Consider the following 19,191-nt stretch of genomic DNA (forward strand, 5'->3'; position numbering starts at 1 on the left):
GTTGAAAAACGAGTTTTAATGACTCCAACCTAAATGTATGTAAACTTCCAACTTCAACTGTATCTGATGAAAAATCATCATAACATACCGTGTTATGATCCTGAGATATTGGTAATACAGGTAGCCTATGTTACATAGCTGCTGCATTCTGTACTCATCATGTCTAACAGAAAATAAACTACAGTGAATTATTCTCCCTGATGTTTGAAACCACTCTAAATGAATGTAGGTATTTATTTTACAGGTTAGTTACTTTCACATTCAGACTAAGTCTGTGTGATTGACAGGAGAGATGATCAGAGGGGCAGAGTTTTTACCATCATGATTAACACCAGGGTTGAAGCATGGATATAGTTTCTCAGTGAAGGTGCAGCCAGTGAAGGAGTAGATATGAGACCTGGCCTCCACATCATAAACGGAAACCTGACCCTCATCATAATCCACAAACACCCCCACCTTCTGGGGCTTCTCTCTTAGGGAGGATCACTGCCCAGTGTCCATTATCAGGGCTCAATGTTATTGTCCCCTCTCTGTTGACCGACACTGTAGAGACTCCTAAATTCCACTTCCCTGTAACAGTTACCTCATAGTAGAATCTCCCTGAGGAGTAGCCCTCCTTTCCCAAAACATTAACGGCAGAATCAAACCTCTTTGGGTTATCAGGGAGATTCTGTCGTGTGTTTCTATCTTTTACTTCTTTCCGATCCTCAGACAGGATGAGTTCACTTTGTGCTGTATCAGGGTCCAGAGACACATCCACTGCATACTGCTGAATCCTCTTCAGTTTGATTTCAGGCAGCTTCTCAATCTCTTTATTCAGTGTCTCCCCCAACTGACACACCGCTCTCCTCAAGCTCATCACACAGAGATCACTGTGAACACTGATCTCAGACCAGTCCTTGGTGAGTGGAGGGCTGCACAGGGATGGGAAGCCCTGGAGGAAATAAAGATAGTCCTCAGTGTGTGAGACCTGCTCCACGTCAGTGCTTCTCCTCTTTAGCTCAGTGATTTCCTGCTCCAGCTCTTTAATGAGTTCTTCAGCCTGCCTCTCTGCTGCTTCCTGCTTCTTCTCAATCACCTCAATGAGATCAGCCTGGTTCTTTTCAATGGAGAGCATCAGAACTGTGAAGACCTGAGCGCTGTCTGTGATCTCTCTCTCTCTGAGTTTTTTTTGATGAGCTCTACTGAGTGTTTGATGTTCTGAACCTTCTCCAGTTTCTCTTGGATTTTCTGATGCACTTCTGTCTCTGTCTTTCCTCATTTACCCTTCCTCTCTCCAAACTCTTCCTCTAGAGGGACAGTATGGTGAGTCTCGTGGTCTGTTTTCATGCACAAGACACAAACACACATCTGGTCATTCCTACAGAACAACTCCAGGAGTCTCTCGTGCATCTTGCCTTCCTGTCTTCTAGGTTCTCCACAGGGTCGATCAGCTTGTGTCTCTAAGGCTCCATGTGAGTCTCACAGTAAGAGGTCTGACACACGAGGCAGGACTTCAGGGCCTTGAGCTTCGTCTCAGTGCAGACATCACAGGACACTTCTCTAGGTTTGGCAGGGCATTGGTCTGGGCTGCTGGTAGCTTTCACTTGAACTAACTTCCTGAACTGAGCAGCCATCTCAACAATGAATGTATTGACGCGAAGCTCTGGTCTCATGTGGAACTTATGCGTACATATTGGACACTGGCACAGGTCAATGGTTTTCCAGTATCCGCTGATACAGGACCTGCTGAAGTTGTGTCCACATGAAGTTGTGACCGGCTCAGTGAATACATCCAGACAGATAGAACACAGGAACTGCTCTTTAGACGTGGGATTGGAGGTAGCCATATCTAGACAAGAATCAGTCAGCTTAGCTGTAGTTTTAGCATTAGAGTTGCCATCATTGCGTTAATGGCAGATACTAGCCAATCTTGATACATGGCGTTACCAAATAACATAGAAAATAATCCTATTACAAAAGGATAAAGAGTTTAACATACAATAAACACGGTAAAGTTCATCTTCAACTTAACTATCAATGTTCATCTCTCTACTCACCTTTATGTGTTTGTGGTCATTTATTATCTTTGTCCTTTCTGTGAGATAATAGACTCAGTGTGTACGTATTTAAGAGATATTTATGAATAACCTGAGTGTGGTACCGTACCCAATACACTGTATACAGTACTTTAGTTTAATTTCTGCAAAGAATGTTGAAATGCTTCTCCCCATTCAATACAGCTATGCACCTTGTTCTTCCAGGAGCAGTTAAGCCAGGACCACTGTTTTCCCACGTGGACAGATTTTGACGGGAGTGAAACATCTCGCTTCGGCTCTCTCTCTCTGGGAATACTCATCTATTGCGTCAATAGGATTTCTGTACATAATTTTGAGTTAAATCATGTTGTTATGTGTCTTGTATACCAATCTGTCACCTCAAAGGAAGTCCCCTCAGAAAATGAGTTGTTTAAGTCAAATGATCAAAAACAGTTGTAAATATCACAGAGTGGGCCTTTAACTCTGTTATGTGAATACTAATGTGTGTGTATGCGTATGTGTTTGTCTATCCCACAGCCACCATTGTACTGAATGAGCTGAACTGGACAGACGCATTAGAGGCAGTGTTTAGGAAGAACAAGGAAGAGGATCCTACTCTACTGTGGCAGGTGTTTGGCAGCGCCACCGGATTGGCTCGCTACTTCCCAGGTGAGTAGCCAGCCAGCCAATCAGCTTACGCCCTCAGCCCATGACCTTAAAATGGCTATTGATGGAGACATAATGCGCTGGGCCACTTTGTCACGTTGTATTTACTCAGAACTCACACACACTGAAAAAATACACAGAAAGAGAGAGAAAGTTCACTCTCTCTCTCTCACTCTCACACACTCTCACACACACACACACACACACACAATAGAGCACTCTCTCACACACACGCGGAGGTTGGGAAAACAGTGAGTCACGGCGATCCCTGTGTTTGTCACCAAGGCCTGGGTAGCTATGGGCTTGTGACACAGACACAGGGACGGGGACAGAGACGGGGACAAGGACACTGGGACAACCATCAATAGCCTCCGTATGCCCTACCTCTGACATGACCGACCTGAAAAGCACTTTGTGAAAATTGTTAATGTAGAAAGTTTTTTTTTAAATATACAGTACCAGTCAAAAGTTTGGACACCTACTCATTCAAGAGTTGTTGTTTTTTTAAACTATTTTCTACATTGTAGAATAATAGTGAAGACATCAAAACTATGAAATAGCACATGGAATCATGTAGTAAACAACAAAAAAACTAATCAAATAAAAAAGTCAGTCTTTGCCTTGATGAGAGTTTTGCACACTCTTGGCATTCTCTCAACCAGCTTCATAAGGAATGCTTTTCCAACCATCTTGAAGGAGCTCCCACATATGCTGAGCACTTGTTGGCTGCTTTTACTTCACTCTGCAGTCCAACTCATCCCAAACCTTCTCAATTGGGTTGAGGTCGGGTGATTGTGGAGGCCAGGTCATCTGATGCAGCACTCCACATCACTCTCCTTGGTCAAATATCCCTTACACAGCCTGGAGGTGTGTTCCAGGTCATTGTCCTGTTGCCTGTTGAAAAACAAATGATTGTCCCACTAAGCGCAAACCAGATGGGATGGCATATCACTGCAGAATGCTGTGGTAGCCATGCTGGTTAAGTGTGCCTTGATAATTCTAAATAAATCACAGACAGTGTCACCAGCAAAGCACCCCCACACAATCACACCTCCTCCTCTATGCTTCACTGTGGGAACCACACATGCAGAGATCAATCAATCAATAAATCAAATGTATTTATAAAGCCCTTTTTACTTCAGCTGGTGTCACAAAGTACTATACAGAAACCCCACTAAAACCCCAAACAGCTTGCAATGCAAATGTAGAAGCACAGTGGCTAGGAAACACTCCCTAGAAAGGCAGGAATCTAGGAAGAAACTTAGAGAAGAACCAGGCTCTGAGGGGTGATCAGTCCTCTTCTGGCTGTGCCGGGTGGAGATTATAACAGTACATGGCCAAGATGTTCAAACGTTCATAGATGACCAGCAGGGTCAAGTAATAATAATCACAGTGGTTGTCGAGGGTGCAACAGGTCAGCACGACCAGGTGGACTGGGGGCAGTAAGGAGTCATCAGGCCAGGTAGTCCTGAGGCATGGTCCTAGGGCTCAGGTTCTCAGAGAGAGAGACGGAGAATTAGAGAGAGCATACTTAAATTCACACAGGACACCGGATAAGACAGGAGAAATACTCCAGATATAACAGACTGACCCTAGACCCTGACACACACTATTGCAGCATAATTACTGGAGGCTGAGACAGGAGGGGTCAGGAGACACTGTGGCCCCGTCCGACTATACCCCGGACAGGGCCAACCTGGCAGGATATAGCCCCACCCACTTTGCCAAAGCACAGCACCCCCACCACTAGAGGGATATCTTCAATCACCAACTTTCTACCCTGAGACAAGGCCAAGTATAGCCCACGAAGCTCTCCCTTTCGGCTCGACCAACCGAGGGGCGCGCCAACCAGGACAGGAAGATCATGTCAGAGACTAAACCTGCTCAAGTCACGCACCCCTCCTAGGGATGGCATGAAAGAGCACCAGTAAGCCAGTGACTCAACCCCCGTAATATGGTTTGAGGCAGAGAATCCCAGTGGAGTGCGGAGAACAGGCCAGGCAGAGACAGCAAGGGTGGTTCATCGCTCCAGTGCCTCTCCATTCACCTTCACACCCCTGTGCCGGACTACACTCAATCATAGGACCTACTGAAGACTTAAAGGTCGAGACCGAGTTTGCGTCTCTCACATGGATAAGCAGACCATTCCATAAAAATTGAGCTCTATAGGACAAAGCCCTGCCTCCAGCTGTTTGCTTAGAAATTCTAGGGACAGTAAGGTGGACTGCGTCTTGTGACCGTACCGTACGTGTAGGTATGTATGGCAGGACCAAATCGCAAAGGTAGGTAGGAGCAAGCCCTTGTAATGCTTTGTAGGTTAGCAGTAGAACCTTGAAATCAGCCCTGGCCTTAACAGGAAGCCAGTGTAGAGAGGCTAGCACTGGAGTAATATGATCAAAAATGTTGGTTCTAGTCAAGATTCTAGCAGCCGTGTTTAGCACTAACTGAAGTAAGATCTTAACCAGGCTACAACTTGTCCGTGTAGACTAATGTGGGTTTCCAATCTCTCCAAAAGAATGTGGTGATCGATGGTATCAAAAGCAACACTAAGGTCTAGGAGTACGAGGACAGATGCAGAGCCTTGGTCTGACGCCATTAAAAGGTAATTTACCACCTTCACGAGTGCAGTCTCAGTGCTATGGTGGGGTCTAAAACCAGACTGAAGCGTTTCGTATACATTGTTAGTCTTCAGGAAGGCAGTGAGTTTCTGCGCAACAGTTTTTTCTAAACTTTTTGAGAGGAATGGGAGATTTGATGTAGGCCGTACACCTACTCTGTGTCTCACAAAGACACAGCGGTTGGAACCAAAAATCTCAAATTTGGACTCCTCAGATCAAAGGACATATTTCCACCAGTCTCATGTCCATTGCTTGTGTTTCTTGGCCCAAGCAAGTCTCTTCTTATTATTGGTGTCCTTTAGTAGTGGTTTCTTTGCAACAATTCGACCATGATGGCCTGATTCATGCAATCTCCTCTGAACAGTTCATGTTGAGATGTGTCTGTTACTTGAACTGAAATATGAGGTGCAGTTAACTCCAATGAACTTATCCTCTGCAGCAGAGGTAAGAACATAAATCACGGAAATGTTCTGCGCCACCTATAGTTGTTGATAAAACTCAAACTTTCATTAAAATGCACATACAATGTACTGAATTAAAGCTACACATCAATGTTGTAAAGAATCTATCCACCAAGTCAGATTTGTAAAATGCTTTTCGGCAAAAGCATGAGAAGCTATTATCTGATAGGATGTATCCCCCAAAATACAGCAACGTCACCTAACGACAGATTTTGCGATAACTGGGGGCTACTCAAAACGCAGAAATAAAATATAAAACATTCATTACCTTTGACGAGCTTCTTTCTTGGCACTCCTAGATGTCCCATAAACATCATTTTGGGTCTTTTTTCGATTAAATCGGTCCATATATAGCCTAGATATCGATCTATGAATACTGTGTGAACAACGGAAAAAAATAGTGTTTTCTAACGTAACGTCATTTTTTTTAATTAAAAAAGTCGACGATAAACTTTCACAAAACACTTGAAATACTTTTGTAATGCAACTTTAGGTATTAGTACACGCGATAAAATTGATCAGGAGCGATAAAATTCTATCAGGTGTCCGTCTGGAAATAATGTCCGGAGAAATCTCAACCAAAACATCCTGTCGGAGACCGGAGGAAATCGGCTCCCTTGTTTCGGTTTGACCAAGAAAGAAAGCCGAAGCAAATGACAAGACTCTAGACATCGTGTGGAAGCTGTAGGTACTGCAACCTCGACCTCATTTAATCCGGTTCACCTTTAACAATTCCTGGAAGTGGCGCATGGATATTTTTTTCCATTTTCAGTGATCAGATTTTCCTGCACTTTTCGATGAAACGCACGTTCTGTTATAGTCACAGCCGTGATTTAACCAGTTTTAGAAACGTCTGAGTGTTTTCTATCCACACATACTAATCATATGCATATACTATATTCCTGGCATGAATAGCAGGGCGCTGAAATGTTGCACGATTTTTAACAAAAAGCTGCGAAAATTCGCAGCTTCCCTAAGAGGTTATCCTCTGCAGCAGAGGTAACTCTGGGTCTTCCTTACCTGTGGCGTTCCTTATAAGAGCCAGTTTCATCATAGCGCTTGATGGTTTTTGCGACTGCACTTGAAGAAACTTTAACAATTCATGACATGTTCCGCATTGACTGACCTTCATATCTTAAATGAATGATGGACTGTCATTTCTCTTTGCTTATTTGAGCTGTTCTTGCCATAATATGAACTTGGTCTTTTACCAAATAAGGCTATATTCTGTGTACCACCCCTACCTTGTCACAACACAACCGATTGGCTCAAACACATTAAGAAGGAAAGACATTCCACAAATTAACTTTTAACTGTTAATTGAAATGCATTCCAGGTGACTACCTCATGAAGATGGTTGAGAGAATGCCAAGAGTGTGCAAAGCTGTCATCAAGGCAAACGGTGGCTACTTTGAAGAATCTAAAATCTCAAATATATTTTGATTTGTTTAGCACTTTTTTGGTTACTACATGTGTTATTTGATAGTGCTGATGTCTTCACTATTATTCTACATTGTAGAAAATAGTACAAATAAAGAAAAACCCTTGAATGAGTAGGTGTGTCCAAACTTTTGACTGGTACTGTATTTCAGATTTGTTGAATATAATAACATCAGCTGAAACAGTATTAAGTGTGTGCTAAAGCAATCTATTCACTCTTTATGGTAGTAAGTTAAACTGGGATTCAAGTAAGTTTAAGTTGAGAAAAAAGAAGAAACCTACACACTGCTCTTGCTAGTATCACTGCTGTTATTACGCTTTTGTGTCAGCCTTAAGGCCTTCTTTAGAGCTTTTGTGAGTGTTTTTCATTTGCACCCTTATGTAGACATTGCTCCACCCACATCCGTTCAATGCAGCGAATGGTGTTGAAGTCAAGGAAAATGAAACGTGTTACCAAATATAACAATGTGCATTTTAGAAGCATTCGAATAAAATGTGTACATAAAACCTATTCATCACGTCTGTAAAACCACATTTATAATAAAAGTGAGTTGAATATACAATGCAGTGTTTAAAGTCAAACTGTTATGATGTATGTAACATTCAGCTGGTTAGTAGTCTCTGTCTGGACTCAAATTATGCATTATGCTTTTACTGTGAAGTGTGTTGTCTTTTCAAATGTACTTTAAATAAAGCTTGATTTGATTTAAATTGTATTTGTTCCCAGCATCCCCTTGGATGGACTCGCGAAAAACGCCCAATAAGATCGACCTCTACGACGTCCGGCGGCGACCGTGGTGAGTGTAGACATTGAGTCACCGCCTGTCTCGTTTGTCTCCTCGTTCTCCAACTCTCCTAGTGTTTCTCAGAACGAACATTACCTGCCCTGCTTGAACCTAGCTTTATGGTCCCCATATTAAACAGTTTGAGAAACACACACAAATGTGTACACACACACACACACACACACACAAAGATGCATAACCCTGTTACTTTACAATTGACATTTAAAAGTCAGCCTGCTTTTGACAATGTTTTTTTTCTGTTGGTCTATTTGGTGGAATCATTAGACACGAGGTAAACGTCTCACGTGGTTTTTCACCACTGTATTTATTTGCTTGTTTGTTTACCAGGTACATCCAGGGGGCAGCGTCTCCTAAGGACATGCTGATCCTAGTGGATGCGTGAGTGACTCTCTTTTTGTGATTCATATTTACAGTCAGAATCCATTTCATGACCAGTCATAAAAACAAGTTCTGACCCCCCCCCCCACCAGCCTGTAATGAGCTTAGAGCTGCATCAGCACTCTCATGACTTGGAGAGACTGAGGAAATAGAATACGTCATGAACTATAGCGAAACCATCATTTGTTTTGCTGTGAATGTACACTACTGTTCAAAAGTTTGGGGTCACTTAGAAATGTCCTTGTTTTTGAAAGAAAAGCAATTTTTTTGTCCATTAAATTAACATCAAATTGATCAGAAATGCAATGTAGACCATGTTAATGTTGTAATTTTTTTTAATGTTTTGATTTTTTTAAATGGAATATCTACATAGGCATAAAGAGGCCCATTATCAGCAACCATCACTCCTGTGTTCCAACAGCACGTTGTGTTAGCTAATCCAAGTTGATCATTTTAAAAGGCTGAATGATCATTAGAAAACCCTTTTGCAATTATTTTAGCACAGCTGAAAACTGTTGTGCTGATTAAAGATGCAATAAAACTGTCCTTCTTTAGACTAGTTGAGTATATGAAGCATCAGCATTTGTGGGTTTGTTTACAGGCTCAAAATGGCCAGAAACAAATAACTTTCTTCTGAAACTCGTCAGTCCTATTCTTGTTCTGACAAATGAAGGCTATTCCATGCGAGAAATTGCCAAGAAACTGAAGATCTCGTACAACGCTGTGTACTACTCCCTTCACTGAACAGCGCAAACTGGATCCAACCAGAATAGAAAGAGGAGTGGGAGGCACAATTGAGCAAGAGGACAAGTATATTAGATTGTCTAGTTTGGGAAACAGACGCCTCACATGTCCTCATTGGCAGATTCATTAAAAAGTACTCGCAAAACACCAGTCTCAACGTCAACAGTGACGAGGCGACTCCGGGATGCTGGCCTTCTAGTTCTTTCAAAACAGTTTCTAAGTGATCCCAAACTTTTGAACTGTAGTTTACACTTAAGAATTCTCAACCACAATTACACTTTTGTTTACATTTTTATATTTGAGTAATCTTATTCAAAGTGAATTACAGTCAGTGGTTAGTATTACACAGACCTTACACATAGGGTCTAAGACCCTGGTTCGATTCCAGGCTTTATCACAACCGGCCGTGATTGGGAGTCCCATATGGCAGCACACAATTGGCCCAGCGTCATCCGGGTTTGGGGAGGCCGTCGTTGTAAATAAGAATTTGTTCTTAACTGACTTGCCTAGTTATATAAAGGTTCAATAAAAAAATTAAAAGAAATGAAACAACATCGGATCAAGCTAATAAGTACACAATTTTCCTTGTTTTGGACAAAAAAATAAAACAATAGGACAATAGGAATTGTCTGTTGAAAAATGGGGAAATCCTGTAGGTGTCGTAATGGAGTGCCTACATTTAGGAACTCACGTATTCGTTTTCTTGTCAAACTAAAGTGACAGTGGTTGTGTAAGTGCTGCTACTACCTGTAGCCTGCTTTACACACCTGATACAAGGCAATTAATTACAAGAGTCCCTATAAACTCCCACAATTACTCCCTGGGTATATGGCTATTTAATGTAAAGTACATCAGAAATCACGTGGAAACTTGGAAACGTAGAGCAAGACAGCCAGACTACTTTGTCTTAAAGCTGAAAGATGTCACTTTTTGGGGGACCCAACCCAGATTCACATAGTTATTGATCTGTCATTCTCATTGAAAGCAAGTCTAAGAAGTGGTACATCAACTTCAAAAAGCTGAAAATACAATATTTTGGGTTATGGGAAAGATATTTCACAGCGGTTTAGATGGTATAATGATTCTCTACACTAGACTTGCTTGTTTAGTCACCTAAATAGAAATTAGGCAAACTATTACAATTTTAACAACCAGGAAATGGGGGAGCGATTTCTGCACAGTGCATCTTTAATCAACCACTATATGCTATTGTATCAACTACACACTAGGCTATCAATGTCATGGTTATCTAGTTCATCAGCAAGTCCCTGCTGTATACTGTACATAACATACATAACGGTATCATCTTATTATGTGCTAATGAGAATTGCCTATAGGGAGTTTTTTTTGTTGTCATGGAACTAAAAACGATTTGTCTATATTAGATGGGTAAAGCCCCTGCCACCGCGACGCACCCTGATTAATCGGCTGTGTCTGGAATGGAAAGGCTGGCACCGTGCCAGCACCTAAATGAGAACAATAAAAGATATATATAAGAAAAATCCATTTCGCCCCCCTTAGCTCTTGACGCGAGGTAGATAATTAGCGGCCCGATTGACAGGCTATTTCAACATCACAGCCATGCTGCTGCCGTCGTGGGGATGCCCGAGCAGAAGGAATATACAAGAAACAACCCTTCACTTCTCCTTTTTTCTGTTCTGTGCATTTTGTCTTTACCTGCAACCAATTAAACCATGTATTTATAAATAGACCATCTGCTCTCAACTTCTCTCACATCCAATTTGAACTTGAGTGGTGCTCTGTTCAAGTGTAGGCCTATATCATTAAATGTCCAATTCTCGGCGCCGCTACGACAACACAAAATGTCAGAGTTAAAGTGACTCACTCTATGCTAATGTTAGCCTTTCATGTAGCGTTAGCGTCGGCTAGACGAGGCATGTTGATAGCGCTTTAAGTCCATTGCTGGGTTAGCCTAATGACGCTAGCCACTTCCCCTCACATGTTTATCCTGATAGGCCTATATCTAGAGAGCCTATTAGTGTTAGCGAAAAGCCTAGTAGTCACACAGCCTGTGGTTGTTTTAATGCCTCTTTGTCACTGTATGTGTCCCAAATGGCACCCTATTCCCTATAGTGCACTACTTTTGACCAGAGTCCCATACGGCGCTAAAAGTAGTGCACTGAATGGGGAATAGGGTAGCACACCATTTAGCACACGACTCATGTCTCCCACTTCATCACACTCAATGTTAGTTTTATAGCTTCAGCCGTGGCAAATTTAAAGGGCAATGTCTTCTGGGCCCCTGAATGCTAACAGGCTAGTTAGTGGTCTTATTGCATATGTAATGACGGCACCACACTTAGGCCTAGTGCTGAATATGAATTACAGTATGGTGGTGTTGGTTGAGTCAGATACATTTGTTGTTTATGTGGTCTGATTCCCCTTGCTCATTACTCTGCTGCGGATATAGATGTGTTCATCGAAGAGATATTCAATTGAAATTCCTCCACACAAACAAGAGAAATACAACAACAGACTAGTTTAGCTCTTGGCTGAAGGAAGCAATCCAGTTGAAGTTAAATCCAGATCAAACAAACACATATTTGTCTGGATAACACAGTCCTAGATGTGTAGCATCAGGTAATAACCTGCTCCTGTGGTACTTAATGCCCTTTCTCTCCTTCCTGTAGGTGTCTGAGTTAATGCTCAAACTGATCCACACCTCCAGACCAGACAATGACTGTTTTTCATGGTTATTTTCCCATAACATTATAGTAACAGGCACGTAATAACACAGTCATAGGTATGTAATAACAGGTTATAACGTCTGTCTGTAGGAGTGGCAGTGTCTCTGGTCTCACCCTCAAGCTGATCCACACCTCTGTCAACGAGATGCTGGAGACCCTGTCTGACGATGACTACGTCAATGTGGTCTATGTGAGTATCCAAGGCAGTTGGCAGAACGTGGTCTTTACACACAGGCTATTTATCGGACAAATGGAATGACTGTGGTCTTTACCCATTGTAATTATAGGACGAATGGAATGACTGTGATCTTTACCCATTATAATTATAGGACAAATGGAATGACTGTGATGTTTACCCATTATAATTATAGGACAAATGGAATGACTGTGATCTTTACCCATTATAATTATAGGACAAATGGAATGACTGTGATGTTTACCCATTGAAATTATAGGACAAATGGAATGACTGTGATGTTTACCCATTATAATTATAGGACAAATGGAATGACTGTGATGTTTACCCATTATAATTATAGGACAAATGGAATGACTGTGATCTTTACCCATTATAATTATAGGACAAATGGAATGACTGTGATGTTTACCCATTATAATTATAGGACAAATGGAATGACTGTGATCTTTACCCATTATAATTATAGGACAAATGGAATGACTGTGATGTTTACCCATTATAATTATAGGACAAATGGAATGACTGTGATCTTTACCCATTATAATTATAGGACAAATGGAATGACTGATGTTTACCCATTATAATTATAGGACAAATGGAATGACTGTGATCTTTACCCATTATAATTATAGGACAAATGGAATGACTGTGATGTTTACCCATTGTAATTATAGGACAAATGGAATGACTGTGATGTTTACCCATTATAATTATAGGACAAATGGAATGACTGTGATGTTTACCCATTGTAATTATAGGACAAATGGAATGACTGTGATGTTTACCCATTATAATTATAGGACAAATGGAATGACTGTGATCTTTACCCATTATAATTATAGGACAAATGGAATGACTGTGATGTTTACCCATTGTAATTATAGGACAAATGGAATGACTGTGATCTTTACCCATTATAATTATAGGACAAATGGAATGACTGTGATGTTTACCCATTATAATTATAGGACAAATGGAATGACTGTGATCTTTACCCATTATAATTATAGGACAAATGGAATGACTGTGATGTTTACCCATTATAATTATAGGACAAATGGAATGACTGTGATCTTTACCCATTATAATTATAGGACAAATGGAATGACTGTGATGTTTACCCATTATAATTATAGGACAAATGGAATGACTGTGATGTTTACCCATTATAATTATAGGACAAATGGAATGACTGTGATGTTTACCCATTGTAATTATAGGACAAATGGAATGACTGTGATGTTTACCCATTATAATTATAGGACAAATGGAATGACTGTGATCTTTACCCATTATAATTATAGGACAAATGGAATGACTGTGATGTTTACCCATTGTAATTATAGGACAAATGGAATGACTGTGATGTTTACCCATTGTAATTATAGGACAAATGGAATGACTGTGATGTTTACCCATTGTAATTATAGGACAAATGGAATGACTGTGATGTTTACCCATTGTAATTATAGGACAAATGGAATGACTGTGATGTTTACCCATTGTAATTATAGGACAAATGGAATGACTGTGATGTTTACCCATTGTAATTATAGGACAAATGGAATGACTGTGATCTTTACCCATTGTAATTATAGGACAAATGGAATGACTGTGATGTTTACCCATTGTAATTATAGGACAAATGGAATGACTGTGATCTTTACCCATTGTAATTATAGGACAAATGGAATGACTGTGGTCTTTACCCATTGTAATTATAGGACAAATGGAATGACTGATGTTTACCCATTGTAATTATAGGACAAATGGAATGACTGTGATCTTTACCCATTGTAATTATAGGACAAATGGAATGACTGTGATGTTTACCCATTATAATATAGGACGAATGGAATGACTGTGATGTTTACCCATTATAATATAGGACGAATGCAATGACTTTGTGCTAGTCATTATTGTGTTTGAGGAATGGGTTCTTGGAATGAAAAGCCAACTGACATTTACTCCTGAGGTACTGACCTGTTGCACCCTCTACAACCACTGTGATTATTATTTGACCCTGCTGGTCATCTATGAACGTTTGAACATCTTGAAGAACGATCTGGACTTAATGGCCATGTACTCTTATCTCTATCGGCACAGCCAGAAGAGGACTGGCCACCCCTCAGAACCTGGTTCCTCTCTAGGTTTCCTCCTACGTTCCTGCCTTTCTAGGGAGTTTTTCTTGAGCTTCCGAGCTTCTACATCTGCATTGCTTGCTGTTTGAGGGTTTAGGCTGGTTTCTGGCCTTTTGGTTAAAGTGATCTGGATAAGTGGTTGGATTTGCATGTCTTTAATCAGATATGGGCTTGAATACACACACGTGTGTGTGTGTTTGTGTGTGTGTGTGCGTGTGCGTGCGTGCGTGTGTGTGCCTATAGTTCTGTGTGCCCGTGTGTGTGTGCCTATAGTTCTGTGTGTTCAGTGTGCCCGTGTGTGTGTGCCTATAGTTCTATGTGTTCAGTGTGCCCATATACAATTATCTGTGTTCAGCAGAGTCAAGTTTATCAGAGTGTAAATCCGGGGCATGTGTAACCAACACAACGGCAGCCCATGTGAGCGCCAGATAGACGATATGAGAGTGGTGAGGAATGATGAAATACAGATGCGACTATCCAGTTCCCGAACTTAAAACGAAGGAGATTAATAGAGAAGTCCCTGGAACTATTGGAAATTCTGTGAGAAACTGGATTTCCCGAGCGTTAAGGGGCTGGGGACGGGGGACATCTCCATCCATAATTATTTAGAAACCGCCCGAGCATGTTAGGCTTTATTTGGATCTGCAGAAACACAAGTCCCCTGTGGTGATATATGAAAACTTTCCATCAATCCCCCCAGTTCTTATGTCTCCACACCCTTCCGTTTCTTTAGGTTATGGAGGGGAAAGTTTTCTGAAGAGTGTGTGTGTGTGCGTGTAAGTTTCTCTCCATCTCGCTCTCTCTCGCTCGCTCTCTGTCTGTCTCTCCCTCTTGCTCTCTCTCTCTCTGTCTCTCTCTCTCCATCTCGCTCTCTCTCTCGCTCTCTGTCTCTCTCTCTCCCTCTCGCTCTCTCTCTCTTTTTCTGTCTCTCTGTCTCTCTCACTCTCTCTCTGTCTCTCTGTCTCTCTGTCTGTCTCTCTCTCTCCATCTCGCTCTCTCTTGCTCTTACTGTCTCTTAATATGAATCTTAATTTGCTCTTGGAATTGATTTGATTTCTGTATGTTATAATTATATTTGTTTTTCTACTTCCTTAATAACAAGACATTTCAGTTGTTGTATGTTTCAGAGAGGTAGTCCTAGCAACCCAACGGTTGTTTGATGCTGATTAAATTAGGCAGCGGTGTTATACGGATATTAATGTTTCAGAGCCAACTAAAGATTTTCAGGCAAAGCTAATGAACCCTTCTTATAAGAATAAGAAGAATGATTTCATAACAAGAACGTGTGTGTGTGCGTGTGTGCGTGTGTGTGTGTGTGTGTGTGTGTGTGTGTGTGTGTGTGTGTTAGAGAGAGACTGGTTGTACAGATGGCGATGCTAATATCATTGTCCCCACAGACCCCTCCCAACCCAGATGTTTGAAACGTGACAGTGACTAATTTCTCAGTCTCCGTGTGCTTCACACACACACACACACACACACACACACAGATGGAGAGGTAGACACCTTTGTTTGCTGTGGTGCGTGACTGTAGCGGTCATTTGTGCAATGGAATGTGTGTAGCAGTGATCTCTAACTGGAGTGTCTGGAGCAGTTATCTCTAACTGGAGTGTCTGTAGCAGTTATCGCTAACTGGAGTGTCTGTAGCAGTTATCTCTAACTGGAGTGTCTGTAGCAGTTATCTCTAACTGGAGTGTCTGTAGCAGTTATCTCTAACTGGAGTGTCTGTAGCAGTTATCTCTAACTGGAGTGTCTGTAGCAGTTATCTCTAACTGGAGTGTCTGTAGCAGTTATCTCTAACTGGAGTGTCTGTAGCAGTTATCTCTAACTCAAGTGTCTGTAGCAGTTATCTCTAACTGGAGTGTGTGTAGCAGTTATCTCTAACTGGAGTGTCTGTAGCAGTTATCTCTAACTGGAGTGTCTGTAGCAGTTATCTCTAACTGGAGTGTCTGTAGCAGTCATCTGTAGCTGGAGAGTCTGTAGCAGTTATCTCTATAACTGGAGTGTGTGTAGCAGTGATCTCTAACTGGAGTGTCTGTAGCAGTTATCTCTGTAACTGGAGTGTGTGTAGCAGTTATCTCTGTAACTGGGGTGTCTGTAGCAGTGATCTCTAACTGGAGTGTCTGTAGCAGTTATCTCTGTAACTGGAGTGTCTGTAGCAGTTATCTCTAACTGGAGTGTTTGTAGCAGTTATCTCTGTAACTGGAGTGTGTGTAGCAGTGATCTCTAACTGGAGTGTCTGTAGCAGTTATCTCTGTAACTGGAGTGTCTGTAGCAGTTATCTCTGTAACTGGAGTGTCTGTAGCAGTTATCTCTAACTGGAGTGTGTGTAGCAGTGATCTCTAACTGGAGTGTCTGTAGCAGTTATCTCTAACTGGAGTGTCTGTAGCAGTTATTTCTAACTGGAGTGTCTGTAGCAGTTATCTCTAACTGGAGTGTCTGTAGCAGTTATCTCTGTAACTGGAGTGTGTGCAGCAGTTATCTCTGTAACTGGAGTGTCTGTAGCAGTTATCTCTGTAACTGGAGTGTGTATAGCAGTGATCTCTGTAACTGGGGTGTCTGTAGCAGTGATCTCTGTAACTGGAGTGTCTGTAGCAGTGATCTCTGTGGCTGGAGTGTCTGTAGCAGTTATATCTGTAACTGGAGTGTCTGCAGTAGTGATCTCTGTAACTGGAGTGTCTGCAGTAGTGATCTCTGTAACTGGAGAGTGTGTAGCAGTTATCTCTGTAACTGGAGTGTCTGTAGCAGTTATCTCTGTAACTGGAGTGTCTGTAGCAGTTATCTCTGTAGCTGGAGTGTCTGTAGCTGGAGTGTCTGTAGCAGTCAACTTTTCTTGTGTATGTAAATGTGGACAGAATGATATCACTTCCCATTTGAAATGACTAATATTAGTATTTCTAACCACAGCCTGTACCAAACATCAATGCCTTAAAACACAGAGCCTTATTCCCTGTCGTGTGTGTGGGTGTGTAGGAACGTATATGTATGGCTCATCCTCTGTCTCAGTTTGTGACTTTTCTATTTCTCTTTCTGTCTCTCATTCAGTTCAATGATAATTCAACAACTCATCTCTCCCCCTCCCTCTGTCTATCTGTCTGGTACAGTTCAATGATAATTCAACAACTCATCCCCTCCTCCCTCCCTCTGTCTATCTGTCTGGTACAGTTCAATGATAATTCAACAACTCATCTCTCCCCCCCTCCCTCCCTCTGTCTATCTGTCCCCCTCCCTCCCTCTGTCTATCTGTCTTACAGTTCAATGATAATTCATCCCCCTCCCTCCCTCTGTCTATCTGTCTGGTACAGTTCAATGATAATTCAACAACTGATCCCCCCCCCTCCCTCTGTCTATCTGTCTGGTACAGTTCAATGATAATTCAACAACTGGTACAGTTCCCCTCCCCCCCTCCCCCTCTGTCTATCTGTCTGGTACAGTTCAATGATAATTCAACAACTGATCCCCCCCCCCCCCTCTGTCTATCTGTCTCTCAATGATAATTCAACAACTATCTGTCTGGTACAGTTCAATGATAATTCAACAACTGATCCCCCCCTCCCTCCCTCTGTCTATCTGTCTGGTACAGTTCAATGATAATTCAACAACTGATCTTCCCCCTCCCCCTCTGTCTATCTGTCTGGTACAGTTCAATGATAATTCAACAACTCATCTTCCCTCCCTCTGTCTATCTGTCTGGTACAGTTCAATGATAATTCAACAACTGATCCCCCTCCCCTCTGTCTATCTGTCTGGTACAGTTCAATGATAATTCAACAACTGTCTATCTGGTACAGTTCAATGATAATTCAACAACTCCCCCCTCCCTCTGTCTATCTGTCTGGTACAGTTCAATGATAATTCAACAACTCAGTTCCAACAACTCATCCCCCTCCCTCTGTCTATCTGTCTGGTACAGTTCAATGATAATTCAACAACTCATCCCCAGTTCAATGATAATTCAACAACTCATCCCCCCTCCCCCCTCTGTCTATCTGTCTGGTACAGTTCAAGATAATTCAATGATAATTCTAACAGTTCAATGATAATTCAACAACTCATCCCCCTCCCCCTCCTCCCTCTGTCTATCTGTCTGGTACAGTTCATGATAATTTCAATCTGTCTGGTACAGTTCAATGATAATTCAACAACTCATCCCCCTCCCCTCTGTCTATCTGTCTCAGTTCAATGATAATTCAACAACTCATCCCCCCCCCCCCTCTGTCTATCTGTCTGGTACAGTTCAATGATAATTCAACAACTCATCTTCCCCCCCCTCTGTCTATCTGTCTGGTATAGTTTGATGATAATTCCAACTCCCCCCCCCTCTGTCTATCTGTCTGATAATTCAACAACAGTTCAATGATAATTCAACAACTCAGTTCAATGATAATTCAACAACTCCTCCCTCCCTCTGTCTATCTGTCTGGTACAGTTCAATGATAATTCAACAACTCATCTTCCCCCTCCCCCCTCTGTCTATCTGTCTGGTACAGTTCAATGATAATTCAACAACTCATCCCCCCCCCCCCCTCTGTCTATCTGTCTGGTACAGTTCAATGATAATTCAACAACTGATCCCCCCTCCCTCTGTCTATCTGTCTGGTACAGTTCGATGATAATTCAACAACTCATCCCCCCCCTCCCTCTGTCTATCTGTCTGGTACAGTTCAATGATAATTCCAACTCATCCCTCCCTCATCTCCCCCCTCTGTCTATCTGTCTGGTACAGTTCAGTTCAATGATAATTCAACAACTCATCCCCCCTCCCTCTGTCTATCTGTCTGGTACAGTTCAATGATAAGCAGTTCAATGAAGATCCCCCTCCCTCTGCTATCTGTCGTACAGTTCGATGATAATTCAACAGAACCTGGTCACCCTCCCTCTGTCTATCTGTCTGGTACAACGTGAAGAGGAACAAGAGGTTCCTGAAGGATGCTGTGCGGAACATCTCAGCCAAGGGCATCACCAACTATAAAGGCGGCTTCGAGTTGGCCTTCGAGCAGCTCTCATCGGTA

The 19,191-nt window shown here is 41.9% G+C and overlaps 1 protein-coding gene and 1 pseudogene across 1 annotated transcript in view; one reads left to right on the forward strand and one right to left on the reverse strand.

Annotated features, from left to right (window-relative positions):
* LOC115119944 (voltage-dependent calcium channel subunit alpha-2/delta-1-like) overlaps positions 1 to 19,191 on the forward strand; it is a 189,260-nt gene that overhangs the window by 118,198 nt on the left and 51,871 nt on the right. The window contains exons 7-12 of the mRNA XM_065021121.1: positions 2,556 to 2,687; positions 7,931 to 8,000; positions 8,337 to 8,387; positions 11,930 to 12,029; positions 14,492 to 14,596; positions 19,087 to 19,188. Coding sequence (XP_064877193.1) covers positions 2,556 to 2,687; positions 7,931 to 8,000; positions 8,337 to 8,387; positions 11,930 to 12,029; positions 14,492 to 14,596; positions 19,087 to 19,188 — 560 coding nt within the window. The remainder of the gene's footprint in view (positions 1 to 2,555; positions 2,688 to 7,930; positions 8,001 to 8,336; positions 8,388 to 11,929; positions 12,030 to 14,491; positions 14,597 to 19,086; positions 19,189 to 19,191) is intronic.
* Positions 256 to 1,829, reverse strand: LOC135572762 (E3 ubiquitin-protein ligase TRIM39-like; annotated as a pseudogene).

This window comes from Oncorhynchus nerka, linkage group LG8, assembly GCF_034236695.1.
Source record: "Oncorhynchus nerka isolate Pitt River linkage group LG8, Oner_Uvic_2.0, whole genome shotgun sequence".
NCBI lineage: Eukaryota > Metazoa > Chordata > Actinopteri > Salmoniformes > Salmonidae > Oncorhynchus > Oncorhynchus nerka.